This window comes from Pollachius pollachius, assembly GCF_949987615.1.
Source record: "Pollachius pollachius genome assembly, chromosome: 4".
In the NCBI taxonomy this organism is placed as follows: domain Eukaryota; kingdom Metazoa; phylum Chordata; class Actinopteri; order Gadiformes; family Gadidae; genus Pollachius; species Pollachius pollachius.
Window position 1 is genome coordinate 4,530,745 of NC_136937.1, and position 16,996 is coordinate 4,547,740.

General features: G+C 47.0%; 1 protein-coding gene across 1 annotated transcript in view; it reads right to left on the reverse strand.

Moving 5' to 3' along the window:
• sbf1 (SET binding factor 1) overlaps nt 1-16,996 on the reverse strand; it is a 65,152-nt gene that overhangs the window by 40,199 nt on the left and 7,957 nt on the right. The window contains 5 exon segments of the mRNA XM_079735898.1: nt 2,562-2,642; nt 3,586-3,696; nt 4,414-4,545; nt 5,090-5,227; nt 8,552-8,637. Coding sequence (XP_079592024.1) covers nt 2,562-2,642; nt 3,586-3,696; nt 4,414-4,545; nt 5,090-5,227; nt 8,552-8,637 — 548 coding nt within the window.

Genomic DNA, 16,996 nt, shown 5'->3' on the forward strand with positions numbered 1-16,996 from the left:
GTGCATATACAGGCGTCAACATGAGCTCTGGGTGGAGTGGACGGCCAGAACATGGCGCGGTTAAACAACAGGATGAGAGCAGCGACGATAACAATGTAGTACATTTAAGACATGGCGGGACACAGGATGGGGCAAGCATGGCTGCTCTTGACAGCAGGGCAGCCATTTTGGAGCCAGGGACCGCACTAACAGGACATGAATGTGAATGATGCGAATGCCTCAATGTGTGATTTTTTGTGACACACGCGAACACAGACACACGTACCTGCACACGGACGCACACATTAACTCACACTGTGATGTATTATCTTTCCGTGGTTCACTTGAACCAGATTCTTTTTGTTTGTTTTCTTTAGATAATTTGATGAATCATTAACCGGGTCAAAGGGTCAAAGCAGTTAGAAAACCAAGAACACAATGTATCCTGACACCAAACAATCGTTCAAATCATAATTTTGGTTTAGATTTATCCAATCATCCCTAACGACCAAACCCGGCCACCCAGCATCGAGGCCTCTAATAGTTCCTCAGCTCTAACGACCAGGAATGTGCGTTTTGGGAAATGAAAGAGACACTGAGAGCCAATGACCTCAATTTCTGAAACTTGTGCAATTTCTGAAATGTAGATTTCACCACTTTGAACCCCTTTGGCCTTTTTCTTCCCGGTTTTAATCTATCATTTTAATATCCCCAGAGTGTGTGTGTGTGTGTGTGTGTGTGTGTGTGTGTGTGTGTGTGTGTGTGTGTGTGTTTGTGAGTGTGGATGTGAAAGTGCCATTAAACTTGGTTTACTTAACTGGAAATTATTCAGAAGAACTTGCATGACATTTACCACTTGTAAATTCCCCAAGGGGAATCAAACTAAAAAACTGTGTGTGTGTGTGTGTGTGTGTGTGTGTGTTTGTTTAAGTGATGATCACTGCTTAAGATCAGTACAGGAGGGAACTATTTGTTCTCGGGAGTCAAGAGTCTGAACAAACTAGTTCCCAACATCGTCAAAAGACATTGTGTGAAAGAGGAGAGAGAGAGAGAGACAAAGAAAGAGGGAGAGGTAGAGGAAAGATTTAAACAAGAGAAATAAAGTAAGTTAAGTGTGTAAGGTATAAGGTGGGGGGGGGGGCACGAGATAAGATGAAGTAAGGAGGCAAGTGTGTGTTTGGGTCAGACTTCATCATAATCAGCGTTAAGCAGACATGTTAACCAAGGCATACCTTTGTTACGAACATTGCAGGCATCCCATAATAAGGAGGTCAAGGGTCACATTCACGGCACCATGACAGTATTGTTGTTGTGTCCCAGTGTGGGGGGTTGCTTAATTATAACCTTGCCTCGGCCATCTTGATTCCATCTTGGTTCTTAACGCTAGGTTAACTAGGCACATAATAATGACCTATATTTAGAGAAAACACTGTAAAACGTAGAATAAACCATCCTTCTTAGCGTAGCCTACGTGTCAGAAAGAAGCTAATTATCATAACACCTTTTGATTGGCTTGAAGATCCACTGATGTAAAGTGAAAGTAACCATGAAGTAAGCTTCAATTGCTACGGCTTAAGAGAACGCTTCAATGTAAAGTAGAGATGGGCCAACGGTCTACGTCTAGAGTGAGAATAGAGTGATAAGGCAGGGGAGGAGAGGAGTGGACTTGAACTTGGGACTTCAATTCTGGTGGTGTTTGTTTAGGGCATAACAATCGTGACTTCAGACACAATGACCGCCTCAATTTCAGGAGTTCAGAAGCATAGCAATGTTAATGGTATTAATTTGGGTCATTGTTTAGTAATGAATTACTATTTATTAAGTCATTTAGGAGGTGACATTGTTGTGTTTGAAACTGAGTGTTTCTAACGCGGGACATGACAAAAAAAAATGAAAATAAGTTTTTATAAGCCTGGGATACTAACTACAAATCAGCATATTAATGTTGATTTGGAGTTTTAAATGTCTAAAACTCTCTAGAGAGTTCTCTCACAATGACAAAAACAACCGTGATGCATTCTGATGCGCAAGCCTGATTGTTTTCCTTTGACGACGGTTGAAGAGAAGATCATGGGAAAGAGTCATTATAGAGTTTTCTCTGTTTGAATCCCTCCATGGTTTCACTGACTAGAGATCTGGCGGGTATAGTTCGATGGTGGGCCATTTGCCCCTCTGTATGGTGAACCAGCAACTCCATACCTGGTCATGCATGAGCCTGTGTGCAACTTCAGCGTATGCACTGGTGTAAACATGTCAGGGTTAATCGTGTTGTTTTAGGTACATTGACATGCTTTGATTTAGCCCAACTGTGTAAGCATTTAGCTCGTTAGCATTAGCATTTAGCTTGTTTATGCATAACTGCCATAATCGTCACAATCTTGGGTACATGGCCAAAAAATAAAAAGCACAATCACAAATCACGCGGGATTTGAAATGGAAGCCATATGAGAGGATCAATCTCAAATCAATGATTAATAAATACAGTTTGTTTGATTGGATTGGGGAGTAGGGCGGGGAAAGCAAACAACAATGAACCGGGCTGTTGATTGGCACAGAAGCTTCCGGCATGACAGAAGGGTTACCTGGAGGCAGCTGCCCAGCAGCCAGTCACAGGCTTGGGCATGAGGACCCAAGTCTAAACTACAAACTGGGGACTCAATTATCTGTAACACACAGGAACCCGTGCACAGGGGGATGCAGACAGACGTCACACCGGGATCACAACAAAGACATAAAAAAGGGAATTAAGAGCTGTATAATAGCACATGTAGAATAATATATGTTACTATACTATAAAGGATGTCAAAGGCTTCGTGGAGAGTGGACATCTTGGTGTATTTTGTTCAAGTTCAATGCTGAAATACCCTCTGTTTATAGATAGACATAATATGTATCAATACACTTTTTGAACATTTGTTGTAAAGTAACGTTATTCACTCTTTCAAACTTTCAATAAAAATAATGAAAAACAAAAACAAATGTTAAGATATCTGCCATAAGTTAAAACCTTTTTCTTCTTCTATCAAACTCGCACACGCGCTCAGTTACACACATGCAAGCGCAACATCCACACACTCCAATTCTTAACAAGCTAAGCAGCCGTAAAACTGCTCCCAATCCACTTTTACTGTTGTGATGAAAAAGCTATGTTATGCTAGCAAGCAGCATAAAACTATAAGCTAAAGCAGTTCGCTGCTGCGCTCATTGTAGGAGTGTGAACTACCTAGCGGAGCATAGATGCAATGACCACACGAGGCAGTAACAGTCTGCAGTCTGTCTGTCTGCCTGGGACAGCTCTGGCTGATACATGAGGAGAATCACATCACTGATTCCATCAGAGGGAGAGAGATACAGTCAAACAGAGGTACAGAGGGACATAGAGACAGATAGACAAAGATGGAGAGAGAGACAGAAAGACAGAGCGATAGAGACAAAGAGATACAGAGGGACAGAGACCGAGACAGAGACAGAGGGAAGGAGGGAGAGAGACAGAAAGAAAGAGACTCACAGAGAGAAACACAGAGAGAGACACACAGACAGACGGAGAGAGAAAGATACAGAGACAGACAGACAGAGATACAGACCCCGATTCAGGTGTGTGTTTACCTGCGAGCCGCCTGCGATGGGGATGACACAGCTGAGCAGGTTCCCGATCACCGTCTCCAGGGGCGCTGTGAGCTTGTCCGAGTGGACCGTGTAGATCAGCCCAAGACAGTTCTGTAACCACGGAAACGGGAGACGGTGAGAGGATAGCCACGGGACGCTCTCATGTTCAGCACACACACCAAATGTGTGACGAGGCAGGACTCGATGTGATTAAAAGTAGCAGATACAACACGGACAGACAAAAACCCTCAAGGAACACCGATTGTACAAGGAATGCATTCTAGTTCAACCAGCTCAGCTCAGGCATAATGAAAGGGGTCAACCCTGCCGGTATAAGTGCACAGAGTAGAGAGTAGATAAGGGGGTGAATGAGTGCAATACAATCTCCTCAAGATTGCATCTTCCTAAGATCGATTGCGTTTTTGCCTGGAGGAAACATTCATTCATCATTGGTATCTCATTATAAGTCATGATGCGGTATCAATGATGGATTAGTAGGTTATATATTACCCCGTGTGATGGGGTAAATGGACTGCATTTATACTAGGCCTGCAGCACTTTTCTAACCTGTGGCCAATCAAAGTGCTTCACATTCACCCATTCATACCAACATTCACACACCGATGGCGGAGTCAACCACGCACGGTGACAGCCAGCTCGCCAGGAGCAGTCAGGGTTAGAGGTGTCTTGCTCAGGGACACCTCGACACTCAGTTAGGAGGAGCCGGGGATCGAACTAGCAACCTCCCGGTCACCAGCCAACCCGCTCTACCTCTAGCCACATGCCTCCCCTACGGGATTGTTGTTGTTGTTGTTGTTGTTGTCGTACCCTGAAGACCTCGGTGTGGTCCAGGCGGGACACCAGCACCAAACTCTTTGGGCCGTAGAGCTGAGCCGGCGGGATGGCCGCCGATGAGGAGGACACCTCGTCTTCATCCACCTCGCTGGCCTCCGCCACCTTCTGATCACACACAGGGACACGCACGCACACACACACACAGGGACACACACACACACAGGGACACACACACACACACACAGGGACACACACACACACACACACACACACACACACTTGGTTTAAAGGGGATGACTAACCAGTTAATAGTGACACATGACACAAGACCAGCTGGCAACAAAGTAAGGAAAAACACCTTACTCATAAATTCAACCTAAACGTATTTTGAATAACAAGGATCGGAAATTTGGTATTTGACTTGAAGGCGGTTCGACACACCTAGCCCAGTGTGCCCGTTGGTGTATGTGTACATGTGTGCGTGCACTTGTGCGTGTGTGTGTGTGTGTGTCTGTGCTTGTTTGTCTGCTCGCATGTGTGCTCAGGTGTGTGCGTACAGTATGTGCCCGTTAGTGTATGTGTACGTATGTGCCTGTAGGCGTGTCTGTGCGTTTGCCTGTGAGTGTATGTATGCATGTGTTCATGTATATCCGCGTATATGTGTGCGTGTATGTGTGTGTGCGTGTATGCGTTTGTGCGTGACACTCACAGGCAGGTGGTCCAGCTCCTCCCAGAAGGTGAAGCAGGCACAGTAATGGCGTTCGGAGTTGATGTCGGTCAGAACCGCCACGAAGAAGGAGGGGGGCAGCCGCTGGGGCACTAGCTGCCATCCGTTGGGTTGGCAGAACTGAGGAGAGAGAGGAGGAGGGGCCATTACAACGGGCTGGGGGGGGGGGGGGGTTTTCGATATCAAGCGAATATCAAGCTGATAAGGAATATATATACACCGATGTATAACGAATAACGCAAAGAATCTTTGTCATGTAAAAGATGGTTATATTAATGGTTGTTTCATTAAAATAATATAAATAAATAAATAAATTTTTATTAATAATTAAAAAATAAAAGTTTACTGAGACATTTCAGTTATTTTTTTCGAATGACAGTTATTTGGTTTCCTGGCGCAAAAAAGTAGAATAACAAATCAGTAGCAGCCGAATTTTGAGCGATTCATTCTTAATATTTTTGCAGGGATTCAGCCCTGACTGACAGTTTCGGCCGTGTTTTAAAGTGAGGTGAGTTCACCCACGGTGACACCTTTGGACAGGTGATTTCTGGGAGTCACATGTTTGCAGCTGCATGCCTGAGGTCTGTCTGACTGAGTCATGGAGATCTTGGCTATAATTAAACTAACTACAGGAGGCAACAACAGGAAATTCCATCCGTCATTTACGCTGGAAGGACACAGCCTTCTTGCTTGGAATTGTCAGTGTAAAAATGACTTTGGACAAATAAATATAATATATGTCTATATATAATAATTAGGGGTGTGAACGGTTACAAAAAATTGTAAATGGTTACACAACCCCTTTTTTTCGGGTACACGGTTAACCGTTTTTTTTATTAATTAATGAATTTTAAAATTTTTTTTAAAGTGGACCGCAGTCGCGCTATAGGGGGATTATTTGTTTATCAACACGGCAGATGCACGAGCAGAATGATCGCAAAAAAAAAATTTGTTTGACCGGTTGCCATGGTTATCTCCATGTGGTTAATTTGCAGTTGTGGTGTTAATTAGGATGTTGTCAGCTTACTGTAAACTGTAATCAAAAAACGCGGTTATATGCTATAGACCCTAGAGTATCTGTGGTATAAAGGCTGGGACGAATTTAGAATTATAAATATGTAAACTTTATGTTGAAAGTATGGAGCGTCGCAATTCCCATTGAAACAATGGCACGGTGATTTTCATTTTGTTTTACGGTTTTCGTTTACTTATGTTTCCTAAACAGTTGATGATTTACTAACCGGTTACACGTAAACAGGTGTACCCGTGCACACCCCCAATCATAAAACACTTGGGATTCATGGCTCAAATATTTACACTCGCAAAACTTGTGTAAAGGAGGAAGGAGAGGAAATTAAAGGAGGGAAAATGAACGTAGGGCAGTGTTGACTGAGGTGTACACGCCATAAAATGATAATGTTAATAGCTTTTCCCGGTGAGGTACGAAATTCATTGTGATTTATTATCCATTGTGTTTTTGGTGATTGACAGCCATTGTTACTCTCTGTTAAAGCTAGGGTGAGTAATTTAGGAGAAAACAGCCGTTGAGATTCTGTTGTGTTCTCTCTGGCCCCTCCCTGCCACGCCCTACCTGCTGTAGCTCCTCCCTCCGAACGTCAGTTATGCGCGTTCATGTGAATTCAGTTACATTGATAGGAAGACGAAACACCATGTCAGATTCCGAGGTAATTCTCAATTCTCGGGTAAAACACAGAAGGAAACCGTCACTTTAAAGCGAATGCGAAACTTAGCAAGGCTGCTGCTAGCTTGCAACAACGTTATAACAATACATGGAATATCATATGCTACACTTCCCTCGCTGTGCTTAACTTGGCAGTTGTGTCAAAGTAGCTTTTACACGAACGTGACTCGGACATTATCCACAGTTGCGTTGAGGCCTTGGCGACGTGTGAGCACAATCTCTGTGTTATTCCGACAGGTTAGTGTGACCATAACTAACACATAAAACGGACCGGAAAAGAACCATGGGCCGATGCAAGACATCCTACGGAACCGTATTGAAACGGTTACATTACAGAACCGTAATGTAACAGTTATCGTGGCTCTGCCTAGTAAAAAACCATACCAGCCGACACTTTACATATTCTTCACAATATACCATGGAGAGATATCACTTTTCCTTACCTGTCTATAAGAAATGTAGCCATCTCAGCGTCCGATTTTACGTCTCTCCGCCTCCCTTTTAGTAGCTGTCCTTTCAACAAGTGTCTTTCCTCTTTTTTTCGCTGTCTTAGCGGTGTTAGTTGTCGGTATCCGGGGAATGGGAAATTTAGGGGCCGTTGATGAAGACATTGCTATTCATTTGTTGTCGCCGTAGTAGTGCAAAACTGTCAGACTGCTAGGCTCGTGAACGCTCACGCAGGGACGCACCAACGTCGTTGCCAAGGTGAACAGACAGTCCCACAGCCAATAAGAACGAATAAGAATCAGAGCCTCGCTCTGATTGGTCAAAGTGTACATGAGCGGTGGCAATTTTTGGGGGCGCCACACAGAGGCAGGGGAGAGCAAAGTAATGGGCAGATATTCTCAGAGCACTTCACCTACATATAGCTGACTGGCTATTATGACAGTTTTGCCAAATATTACAGTAAAAAAATTACCCACCCTAGCTTTAATTACATAACATATTCCAGTCAGGCTGATTTATTGACATTATGATTAGCTAGTTATGTAGGATGTAGACCGCAAACCCATTAAAAATGACTTGACCACAAAACGACAAACACTGTGGCCTACCCAAAAGAAACTCAGTCCGAGTTTAAGTCTGTGGACCACAGACAACAGATTATTAAAAAAGCCTAACATGGCTGTGATTCAATTAACAGAATAGACTTTCGGAAGGAAATAGCAGAATTACTGCACATTTGCTACTCGTATCTTCAGAAACGAGGTTTCCCTTCTCAGTTTGTGATAATTATGTAATCAATATTTGTGTATTGGCTGCTTGTCAGACCATTTAAATTCCGAGTCTCACCCATTTGGTTTCAGGGAACTTTTGCATAGCGACAAACTAGAAGAGCATTTATTTGCATTTCAAATTTGACGGCGTAAGCCCAGTTTCCACTGCTTCCCGGAACACCGGGAAGAGAACCCATGAACACTGGCAGTGCCTTGCTCAAATTGAATTGATTTGATTAATCTGTGGACATGATTCTGGAGTTCATCCTGAATTTGTGTGTTCATCCTGATTTCATGCGTTCATCCTGAGTTTGTGTGTTCATTCTCAGTTCATGTGTTCATCCTGAGTTTGTGTGTTCATCCTGATTTTATGTGTTCATCCTGAGTTTGTGTGTTCATCCTGAGTTTGTGTGTTCATCCTGATTTCATGTGTTCACCCTAAGTTTGTGTGTTCAACCTGATTCCATGTGTTTATCCTTATTTCATGTGTCTATAGGCGTGTGGGTGAGTGTTGTGTCGACGTACCAGCTCAACCCCTTGTGGGAAAGGGTTGTCCTCCCAATCCTTCTCAGGAAAGCGCTGGACAATACAACCCTGTCCCTCAGCGCCCCCTGTAGAGAGAGAAGGAAAGGCGGTTATTTACCGTTTAGTCGGAGCCGTTTGAAAGCATCGTTTGGTTTGTTTAGCAACAGTACAATCCTATTAGTCTGTAAATACAAAAGGGTTTTTACACAGATTTCAGAGTATGTGCGAATTTAGCCCTCGGATATCCTACAGTAGGCCAACATAGTTAAGTCAACAACAATGTATGCCAAAGATTATTGAACCAAACAAACACAAATTACCCTATGTGACAGCATTGGGATTATTGAACAAGTTAAGCAGAAGAGACAAAGGCAAAATAATGATTCTATCAATGCCATTTTGCATACATCAACTTTATCAATGAGATCAATCATCATTGATCTCACACTTGATTATGAATCAAACCCCAGGACAAACTGTCCCGGCAGATGTTAGCACAGAATGTCAGAACCCAAGCTGTCTAAATCAATAAATAAGTCATCATACCACACACTCAACATTAACAACTCATCTTGAAACCCTAGAACAAACTGCCACGTTGAGTTCATCAACGAACTCCCCAGTCCCCACTCAACCCTGATCCAAAACTCTTGTCACTTTCTAAATTTCTCCAATTTCCAGCTGACTAACCGTGGACCCCATTCCGCGTTGGGCCAGCCCCGTGGCGGGGGCCCTGTCCCTAGCCGGGGCCGGGCGGCGCGGCGACATAACAAAGGCCTTATGTAACCCCCCCCCACACACACACACACACACACACACACCCGACACCACCACCACAAGTGTCCCTTTCAACGGGGGCCTCGTCGGAGGCCCCGGCCGTCTGCTTAATGGCAGCATTCATACGGGCGGACAATACCCCCCCCGAACCCAACGGCGCACAGAAAGAACCCCCGGAAACTCGACGCACTCAAAACAAAATGGAGGCGCAGAAAGAAAGAGATATTATGGCCGGGTTAAATAGAGGAGAGGCTAAGGGTTCGTTGGGTCTGAATGCTGCGTCAGAGAGGATGAAAAAACAATGCCCCCGTGGGCCTTTTCTTACCAAGGGAACCAAAACATGAACACAGACATACAGAAACAATACACAAACATAAAGTAGGCTAGCTCCCAAGACACACTACAGAGTAATCCCCCCCCCCACGCGCCCTCTCTCCCTCTCTATCTAGCGAAGCAGTCGTCTTTGAGGGATGGAGTCAAAGGGGCTCGCTCCTCCTCGTCTTCTCTTGCCCCCATCTCTCCAGCTATCCCATCTATTCCCGGCGGCATTCTCCTCTCTTCTCACGTCTCTGGGTCTGTTAGGATGCCTTCTCCTCCTGCTCCTCCTCCTCTCCCCTGTCCGACCTCTCCCTCTCCTCACCCATCCTTTCCTCCACCCTCTCTCAAAGCCTGGCCTCTCATCTTTGCCTTGCCCCTGCTCTCTCCTCTTCCGTATGCTTCATGTTCACTCCATCGCTTTGCTATCTCTCTCTCTTTCTCCTCCATTTTATTTAGCAGACGCTTTTATTCATAGCGGCTTACAAAGGTTCTTACACACGTTCGCACACCGACAGCGGAGCCAACCGTGCAGGGCGACAGCCAGCTCGTCAGGAGCAGTCAGGGTGAGGTGTCTTGCTCAGGAACACCTCGACACTCTAGGAGCTAGCTAGGATGAGCCGGGGATCAAATTAGCAACCCTCCCAATACAAGTCCCTTGCAAGACCCAGCACCCGTGTTATCTCTTCTCTCATCACGCTCTCCCCATCCCTCTCTCCTCTGTCTGGGTCTTCTCTTCTCTCGTCATGCTCTCTCCATCCCTCTCTCCTCTGTCCTGGTCTTCTCTTCTCTTGTCATGTTCTCTCCATCCCTCTCTCCTGTCTGTCTTCTCTCCTCCCATGTTCTCTCCATCCCTCTCTCCTCTGTCTTCTCTCCTCCCATGTTCTCTCCATCCCTCTCTCCTCCGTCTGTCTTCTCCCCTCTCAGAGTGTTCTCTCCATCCCTCTCTCTTGTGTCTGTGTACTCTCTCCTCATTTTCTCTCTATTCCCCTCTCCTCTGTGTCTTCTCTTATCCTGTTTTCTCCATCCCTCTCTCCTCCGTCTGTCTTCTCCCCTCTCATAGTGTTCTCTCCATCCCTCTCTCCTCTGTCTGGGTCTTCTCTTCTCTTATCCTGTTTTCTCCATCCCTCTCTCCTCCGTCTGTCTTCTCCCCCCTCATAGTGTTCTGTCCGTCCCTCTCTCCCGTCTGTTTGTCCTCCTGCTCTCCCTGGTCTGTTTGATGTCAGCCTTCCCTTCCCGGTCCCTGAGTTCTCTGTGTGTATCGTCAGGTTGACAGAGGTCCACTCCTTCTGCACTCCTGGCCTAGATTTCTGTCATTCCAGGGCCTCCGCCAGTGACACGTCTAGACCTCCTGTGAGATCCAGATCCTGTGAGGAGACGCAGGCGTCCATGCAGTGGGTGGCTGCCGCTCTTCCTCCCAGTCTTATAACCACACATCAGTGAAGAGCGCTCAGCTTTTCACTGGACCCTCAACGCAAGACTTTTTAATGGGACCGTGTGAATTATTCAAATCAAATTTAAGATCACGAGTCGGTACAACTTTTGAAGTTGTTCCAGCCTCCCTCCCTAGATGCAGCTTGATCCGAGAGAGTTCAGAGTAAGACACGGATGGATGGTTTACACAACAACACAAGTTTGTACACACAGTGCCAGATAAAAAATTGGGTATTTATTTAAACACCGGATGCAAACAAAAACGAAACCCAAACCAACATGATGTCATCCTCAAGACCGATTTCAGCTAAAAGCAAGCAAGCAGTTTCAGAGAAATGATAACGTGATAAGAAGATACCATTGCTCCACCAGAGCTTCGCCCAGCCGTTGCGGGCAACGCAGAGCCTGCCTCTTTGGTTATCTGATCCACGCTGCATGTGAGCGCCGCGCCCACACTGTGGGCGACTCATGGCTCACTACACACACCTGACGCAAGCCGGGGACTTTTCAGTCTGTGAAACCCCGGCGATCACGTTACCACGGGAGCTGCACGCTTCGAACCAGGCTACCCAAACCCGAGCCCAGCCATGCTCGGCTCGGGTTGGGGTTCGTGGCCTGGTTCTTCTGGAGAACCAGGCTTCGACCCTGTGGCAGTCAGGTGGTTACAGAGTGGGCATGTGCAAAAGGCATGAGCGAGCGTGGCGTGGACTATTGCATGCACGCGCACGCACGTACACTTGGGAGTGCGTCTGGAGTGTCGAAAAAAACAATAACTTCTGGCAAACATTTTTTTATAAAGACGAGTCATTACAATTTAATCGATAATAATAAAAAATACTATTAACGATTAAATTAAGTAAATGGTAGCGAATAAATATTGAATTTCTTATCACAACAACTCATTTGATCCAATATTGAATAGTGACAAGACCCTCTCCACACCTTACAGCTGCATAAACGATATAGTATCCTATGAATAAAACTGAAAGTAATGTAACAATGCTGACACCGTGATTGTGTTGAATATTAACTCGGCTCCCCGGGGGCGGTTCAGTGTGTGTTTTCACAGACACACACATACACACACCTGAGCTACAGCTCTGAGCTCTGCTAATGGAGTCCAGTGCTCTGATGAGCGTCAGACTCTGCAGGAAGACAGAAACACCTCACCCTTCACCGGAAACACACACCACAGGCTAGAAGCATCCGGAGCACTTGGCTACATTAGGCTTTACCAGTACAGCGCATTAGAGACGCCTCCACCATTACAACCACTAACCTAAAGCAGGTCATATGTTGGCCTACAGAAGGCTGCGTCATGCCCGCAGCAGACGTGTGTGTGTGTGTGTGTGTGTGTGTGTGTGTGTGTGTGTGTGTGTGTGTGTACTGGTTTTCAATGAGTGGTAGATGGACGACAAATGTTTGACTAGATGTTTAAACCGTGGTTCGATTTAGACCAGTGACGGCCTAGTTTCAACCAACATAAGACGCAGCAACAAACTCAAATCAAATTGACAATTTTTGTGAATGAAGAAACAAGCGATACGTAAACGACAAAGGTAGATAATGTTTCCCTGCCCTGAACAAACGTTTGTTGTATCATTTGATATTTCCCCCCATCACTGGCAGTGCACAATAGATCTGCAGCAGTTGTCAGCAGCGTAGATCAACAACAGAGAGGCTCAACGATGCAGGGGAAGCAGAACTACACTGTGGCAGCTGACCTGGCCACAAGGCCGGCCTTCTGAACAGTGAGAGGATGGAATAGGGATGTGGTCATCAGTTTAATGAACCCAAAACACAAGCTTGTCAATCCAACGCAGCAGAGTAGACAGACTCAGAGGAGTTCATACGAGGGCTGTGTGTGTAGACAATGCAGTCTTCACTGCATGCATCTACTAACAGAGAGATGTTGATGTAAAGCACCGTGTTGTACACTGATTGGTTGCCTAAATATGTGCTAGCTTCCAGTTCCTCACAGGAGGTTTAGGATGCATGCTCCATTACTCAACCACATAACTTTGTCAACAAACGCTATTGTCTCACATAACAACGTGATACAGGCCCTGATTAGAATCCAACCTCACAGGGAGAACTGAAGAACCCCTTGTGGTCACACAACCTCAACTGCCTTTAGAAAATAAGGCTGATGTGAAACGTTATTGAAGGCTAAACCGACCTTCATAACACAGCATTTCCAGCTTAATTCAACATAAAACAGGATACGAACAGGGGACTCTTATGCTTAACTATCGCGTGACGGATCACGCTGACACACTTTCGAGCACGTGTCATTGAGGAGCGGCGAGGAGTCGAGGGGTCATCTCACTACAGGGGGCCGCAGGCCGACCGACTGCGTGGATATCGGGGTTGGAACCCAGTACCTTTCGGCTTGGGGGGTTGGGACCGAGAGCCTTTCGACTTGGGGGTTGGAACCAAGAGCCTTTCGGCTTGGGGGTTGGGGGTTGGAACCAAGAGCCTTTCGGCTTGGGGGTTGGAACCAAGAGCCTTTCAGCTTGGGGGGATGGAACCCAGAGCCTTTCAGCTTGGGGGTTGGGGGTTGGAACCAAGAGCCTTTCGGCTTGGGGGTTGGAACCAAGAGCCTTTCGGCTTGGGGGTTGGAACCAAGAGCCTTTCAGCTTAGGGGGATGGAACCCAGAGCCTTTCGGCTTGGGGGGATGGAACCCAGAGCCTTTCAGCTTGGGGGTTGGGGGTTGGAACCAAGAGCCTTTCAGCTTGGGGGGATGGAACCCAGAGCCTTTCGGCTTGGGGGGATGGAACCCAGAGCCTTTCGGCTTGGGGGGATGGAACCCAGAGCCTTTCGGCTTGGGGGGATGGAACCCAGAGCCTTTCAGCTTGGGGGTTGGGGGTTGGAACCAAGAGCCTTTCGGCTTGGGGGGATGGAACCCAGAGCCTTTCGGCTTGGGGGGATGGAACCCAGAGCCTTTCGGCTTGGGGGGATGGAACCCAGAGCCTTTCAGCTTGGGGGTTGGGGGTTGGAACCAAGAGCCTTTCGGCTTGGGGGTTGGAACCAAGAGCCTTTCGGCTTGGGGGTTGGAACCAAGAGCCTTTCAGCTTAGGGGGATGGAACCAAGAGCCTTTGGGCTGGGGGTGGGCCCCCTTCTACCCGGCGGTGCACGCTGGAGCGTACTGGAGGCAGGCAGGATCCTGTCAGGAGGCCGTTGGTGGTAAAAGTCAGGCGCGCTAGTAGGGGCACGTCGATGGGACAGTGATGCTGTGTTGGAGCGCGGTGGGAGCCACACGGGTTATCAGCAAATAACACGGTTGACTTCAGTGTGACAGGAGGGGGGGGGGGACTTGAGGAGGCATGCCATCACGCACACGCGTGACACATACAGGCACAAGGGGACACACACACACACGCACGCACGCACGCACGCACGCATGCAGACAGACAGAGACACACCTGCACACAAAAGCGCACACACACAAGCATACAGAAAGACGCACACACACACACCTGCACGCATGCACAGACAGAAAGACACAAGGACACACACCTGCACCCGGGCAGACGGTTGCTTTGGATAGAAGCCTCTGCTTAATGAATAAATAGCACGCAACAGCACCCAAAAGAAGAACAATACAGGATGCAGATGTCGACAGTTGCTTTGACCGATGTGCGCAAATCACACTTCTGCTTCTACCCACACCCAACCTCAGTGCGTCCACGGTAACGTGGCTCGGCCGTTCCGAGACGCCTCCACGTCAAACACAGATCCGTGTGTGAACACACGGATCTCACATGGATCCGTGTGTGAACACACGGATCTCCTGAAGAATGCTGAGATCATCTCAGTGTTGCATCATGACGGAACCCATGACATCAGCCCTCCGGTGTCTCGCTGAGATGTGAGCGCCCTAGCACGCTTGCACACGCACACGCACACACACAGACACACAGACACACACATTTGTGCACGAGTGGCTACACGCTGGGACCGCCAACGTTACGAGTTAGGGCGGTACCGGCGTTCCAGTTTCAATCAGGGAAATGCTCACACAAGTATGCGAACATGTGTGCACGTGCATGCGCACACACAAACGTGCGCACACACACACACACACATTAATCCAAGCGCCACACCCTTTCACTAGAGAGCATTGGGCTGTGCTATTTTTTATTTTTTTTTAAATTAATTACGTCTCCTGGTCTAACAAATATGAACACACAAGCATGCTGGTCACAATCGCGCAGGCAAACGCACACTTTCTCGTATGGACCAACACTCTCTGATAACATCACACGGGTACACACACACACACACTTTTAATCAACTAATGGCACACAAACCCCCCCCCCCCCCCCCCCCACACACACACACACATACACAAACACCCCAGTGTTGCTGTAATTGAGGGTGAGTCAGTGACTCTGAATGGAAGGAGCTCCGGGGTGTCCAGACAGTCAGCCCCCCCCCCCCCCTCATCTGAACTGAACACACACACAAGGTAAAAGGAGCCAGTAAAACGCGGTCGATCAATCTGAAGCGGGCCAGAGCCTGGTTCCTGGGCCCAGGCAGAGCTGGTATTTGGGGGCTGGATGGCGGAGGGGCTCAATCTGAAAGCTGCCATCGCCCTGGCGACCGTGAGCGACGTTTTCTTTGTGCGAAAAGCTCTTCAGCAAACTCACATCCTTCCTGCAAAACGAATGCACCCTCCCAACCCGTCTCTTCTCCCCTTCCCACCCCCTCCTCCCCATTCGCTCAGACAACCACACACAACCACACACACACACACACACACACACAAATTCACTACTGCAGGCTTTCCAGGAGAGGAAATCGCCTCAGAGAACAGTAGGAGCTAAAAATGTGGGGGGAAAAAGTAGTCCAGGACGTTTGAGAGGAAGATGTTGGATGGTGGGAGTTTTCTTCGCGGTGCAGTGTCGGTCATACATCTCACTTAAAAGGCTCACTTTAAGATGGACCTTGGAAGCTGGAAGTGGTTTGAGATAAGCTTAAAGTTTCTTCTTATAGTAGTCCATACCTTGTCTATTCCTCTGTCTGTAACAACTGACAACTGAGTCAATTAGGTAACAATCAGGGAAATACCTAATATCTATAAATTAGATATTAGGAGTCAATCTAATATTTAGATTGACTCAACAGATGTGACCTACTTCCCTAAACAGCCTTAAGGCCTATTGCCTTAACAGAGAGGCCCGTAGACAGCGAGAATAACCAATGATCTACAACGGTGTTATCAGATCTGAGGCACAGAGAAGTCCGTCCCCTTTCCACAAAGCACTGTCATCCAAAAATGAGTCAAAGAATGAGTCAGTCGAGGCACGACCGAAGATAGTCCCTGTCAAATGAGACAGAGTGATGATGACGACCAAAAAACAATAAAAGTACAAAAATAGAAGAGTTGCTACTGCACACACACACGCACGCACGCACACGCACACACGCGCACACACACACACACACACACACACACACACACACACACACACACCTAGTGTTCTCAATGAGTTCTCAAAGACAATGCGGTAGGTTCCAGCCAATAACGTCTTGTTTTGTTTTTTTTCAAACAGGAACAAGGCTCAGAGCTCCAGGGTAAACAAACTCCTTGACCACCCCCGGTTGGCCCGTCCCCTCCCAGGGAAGAGGCACCGTTCCTGGGGAGGCCAGCAGCAACAACAGGCCCGTGATGATCAAGGCTGCTATTGACAGGTATAACTGGTTGTCACACACACACACACAGTGCTCTGTACAACCAAAGGGGAAACAGGAAATATCTCTCTCTCTCTCTCTCCCTCCCTCCCTCCCTCCCTCTCCAGGGTTAATTAGATGCTTCCGAATCCTTAAAGGCAATTCATGCGAAAGAGACGATATTTATTAATATCTCAGGTATGTCAATATAATATCTTGTCATTTCTGTTTAATATATATA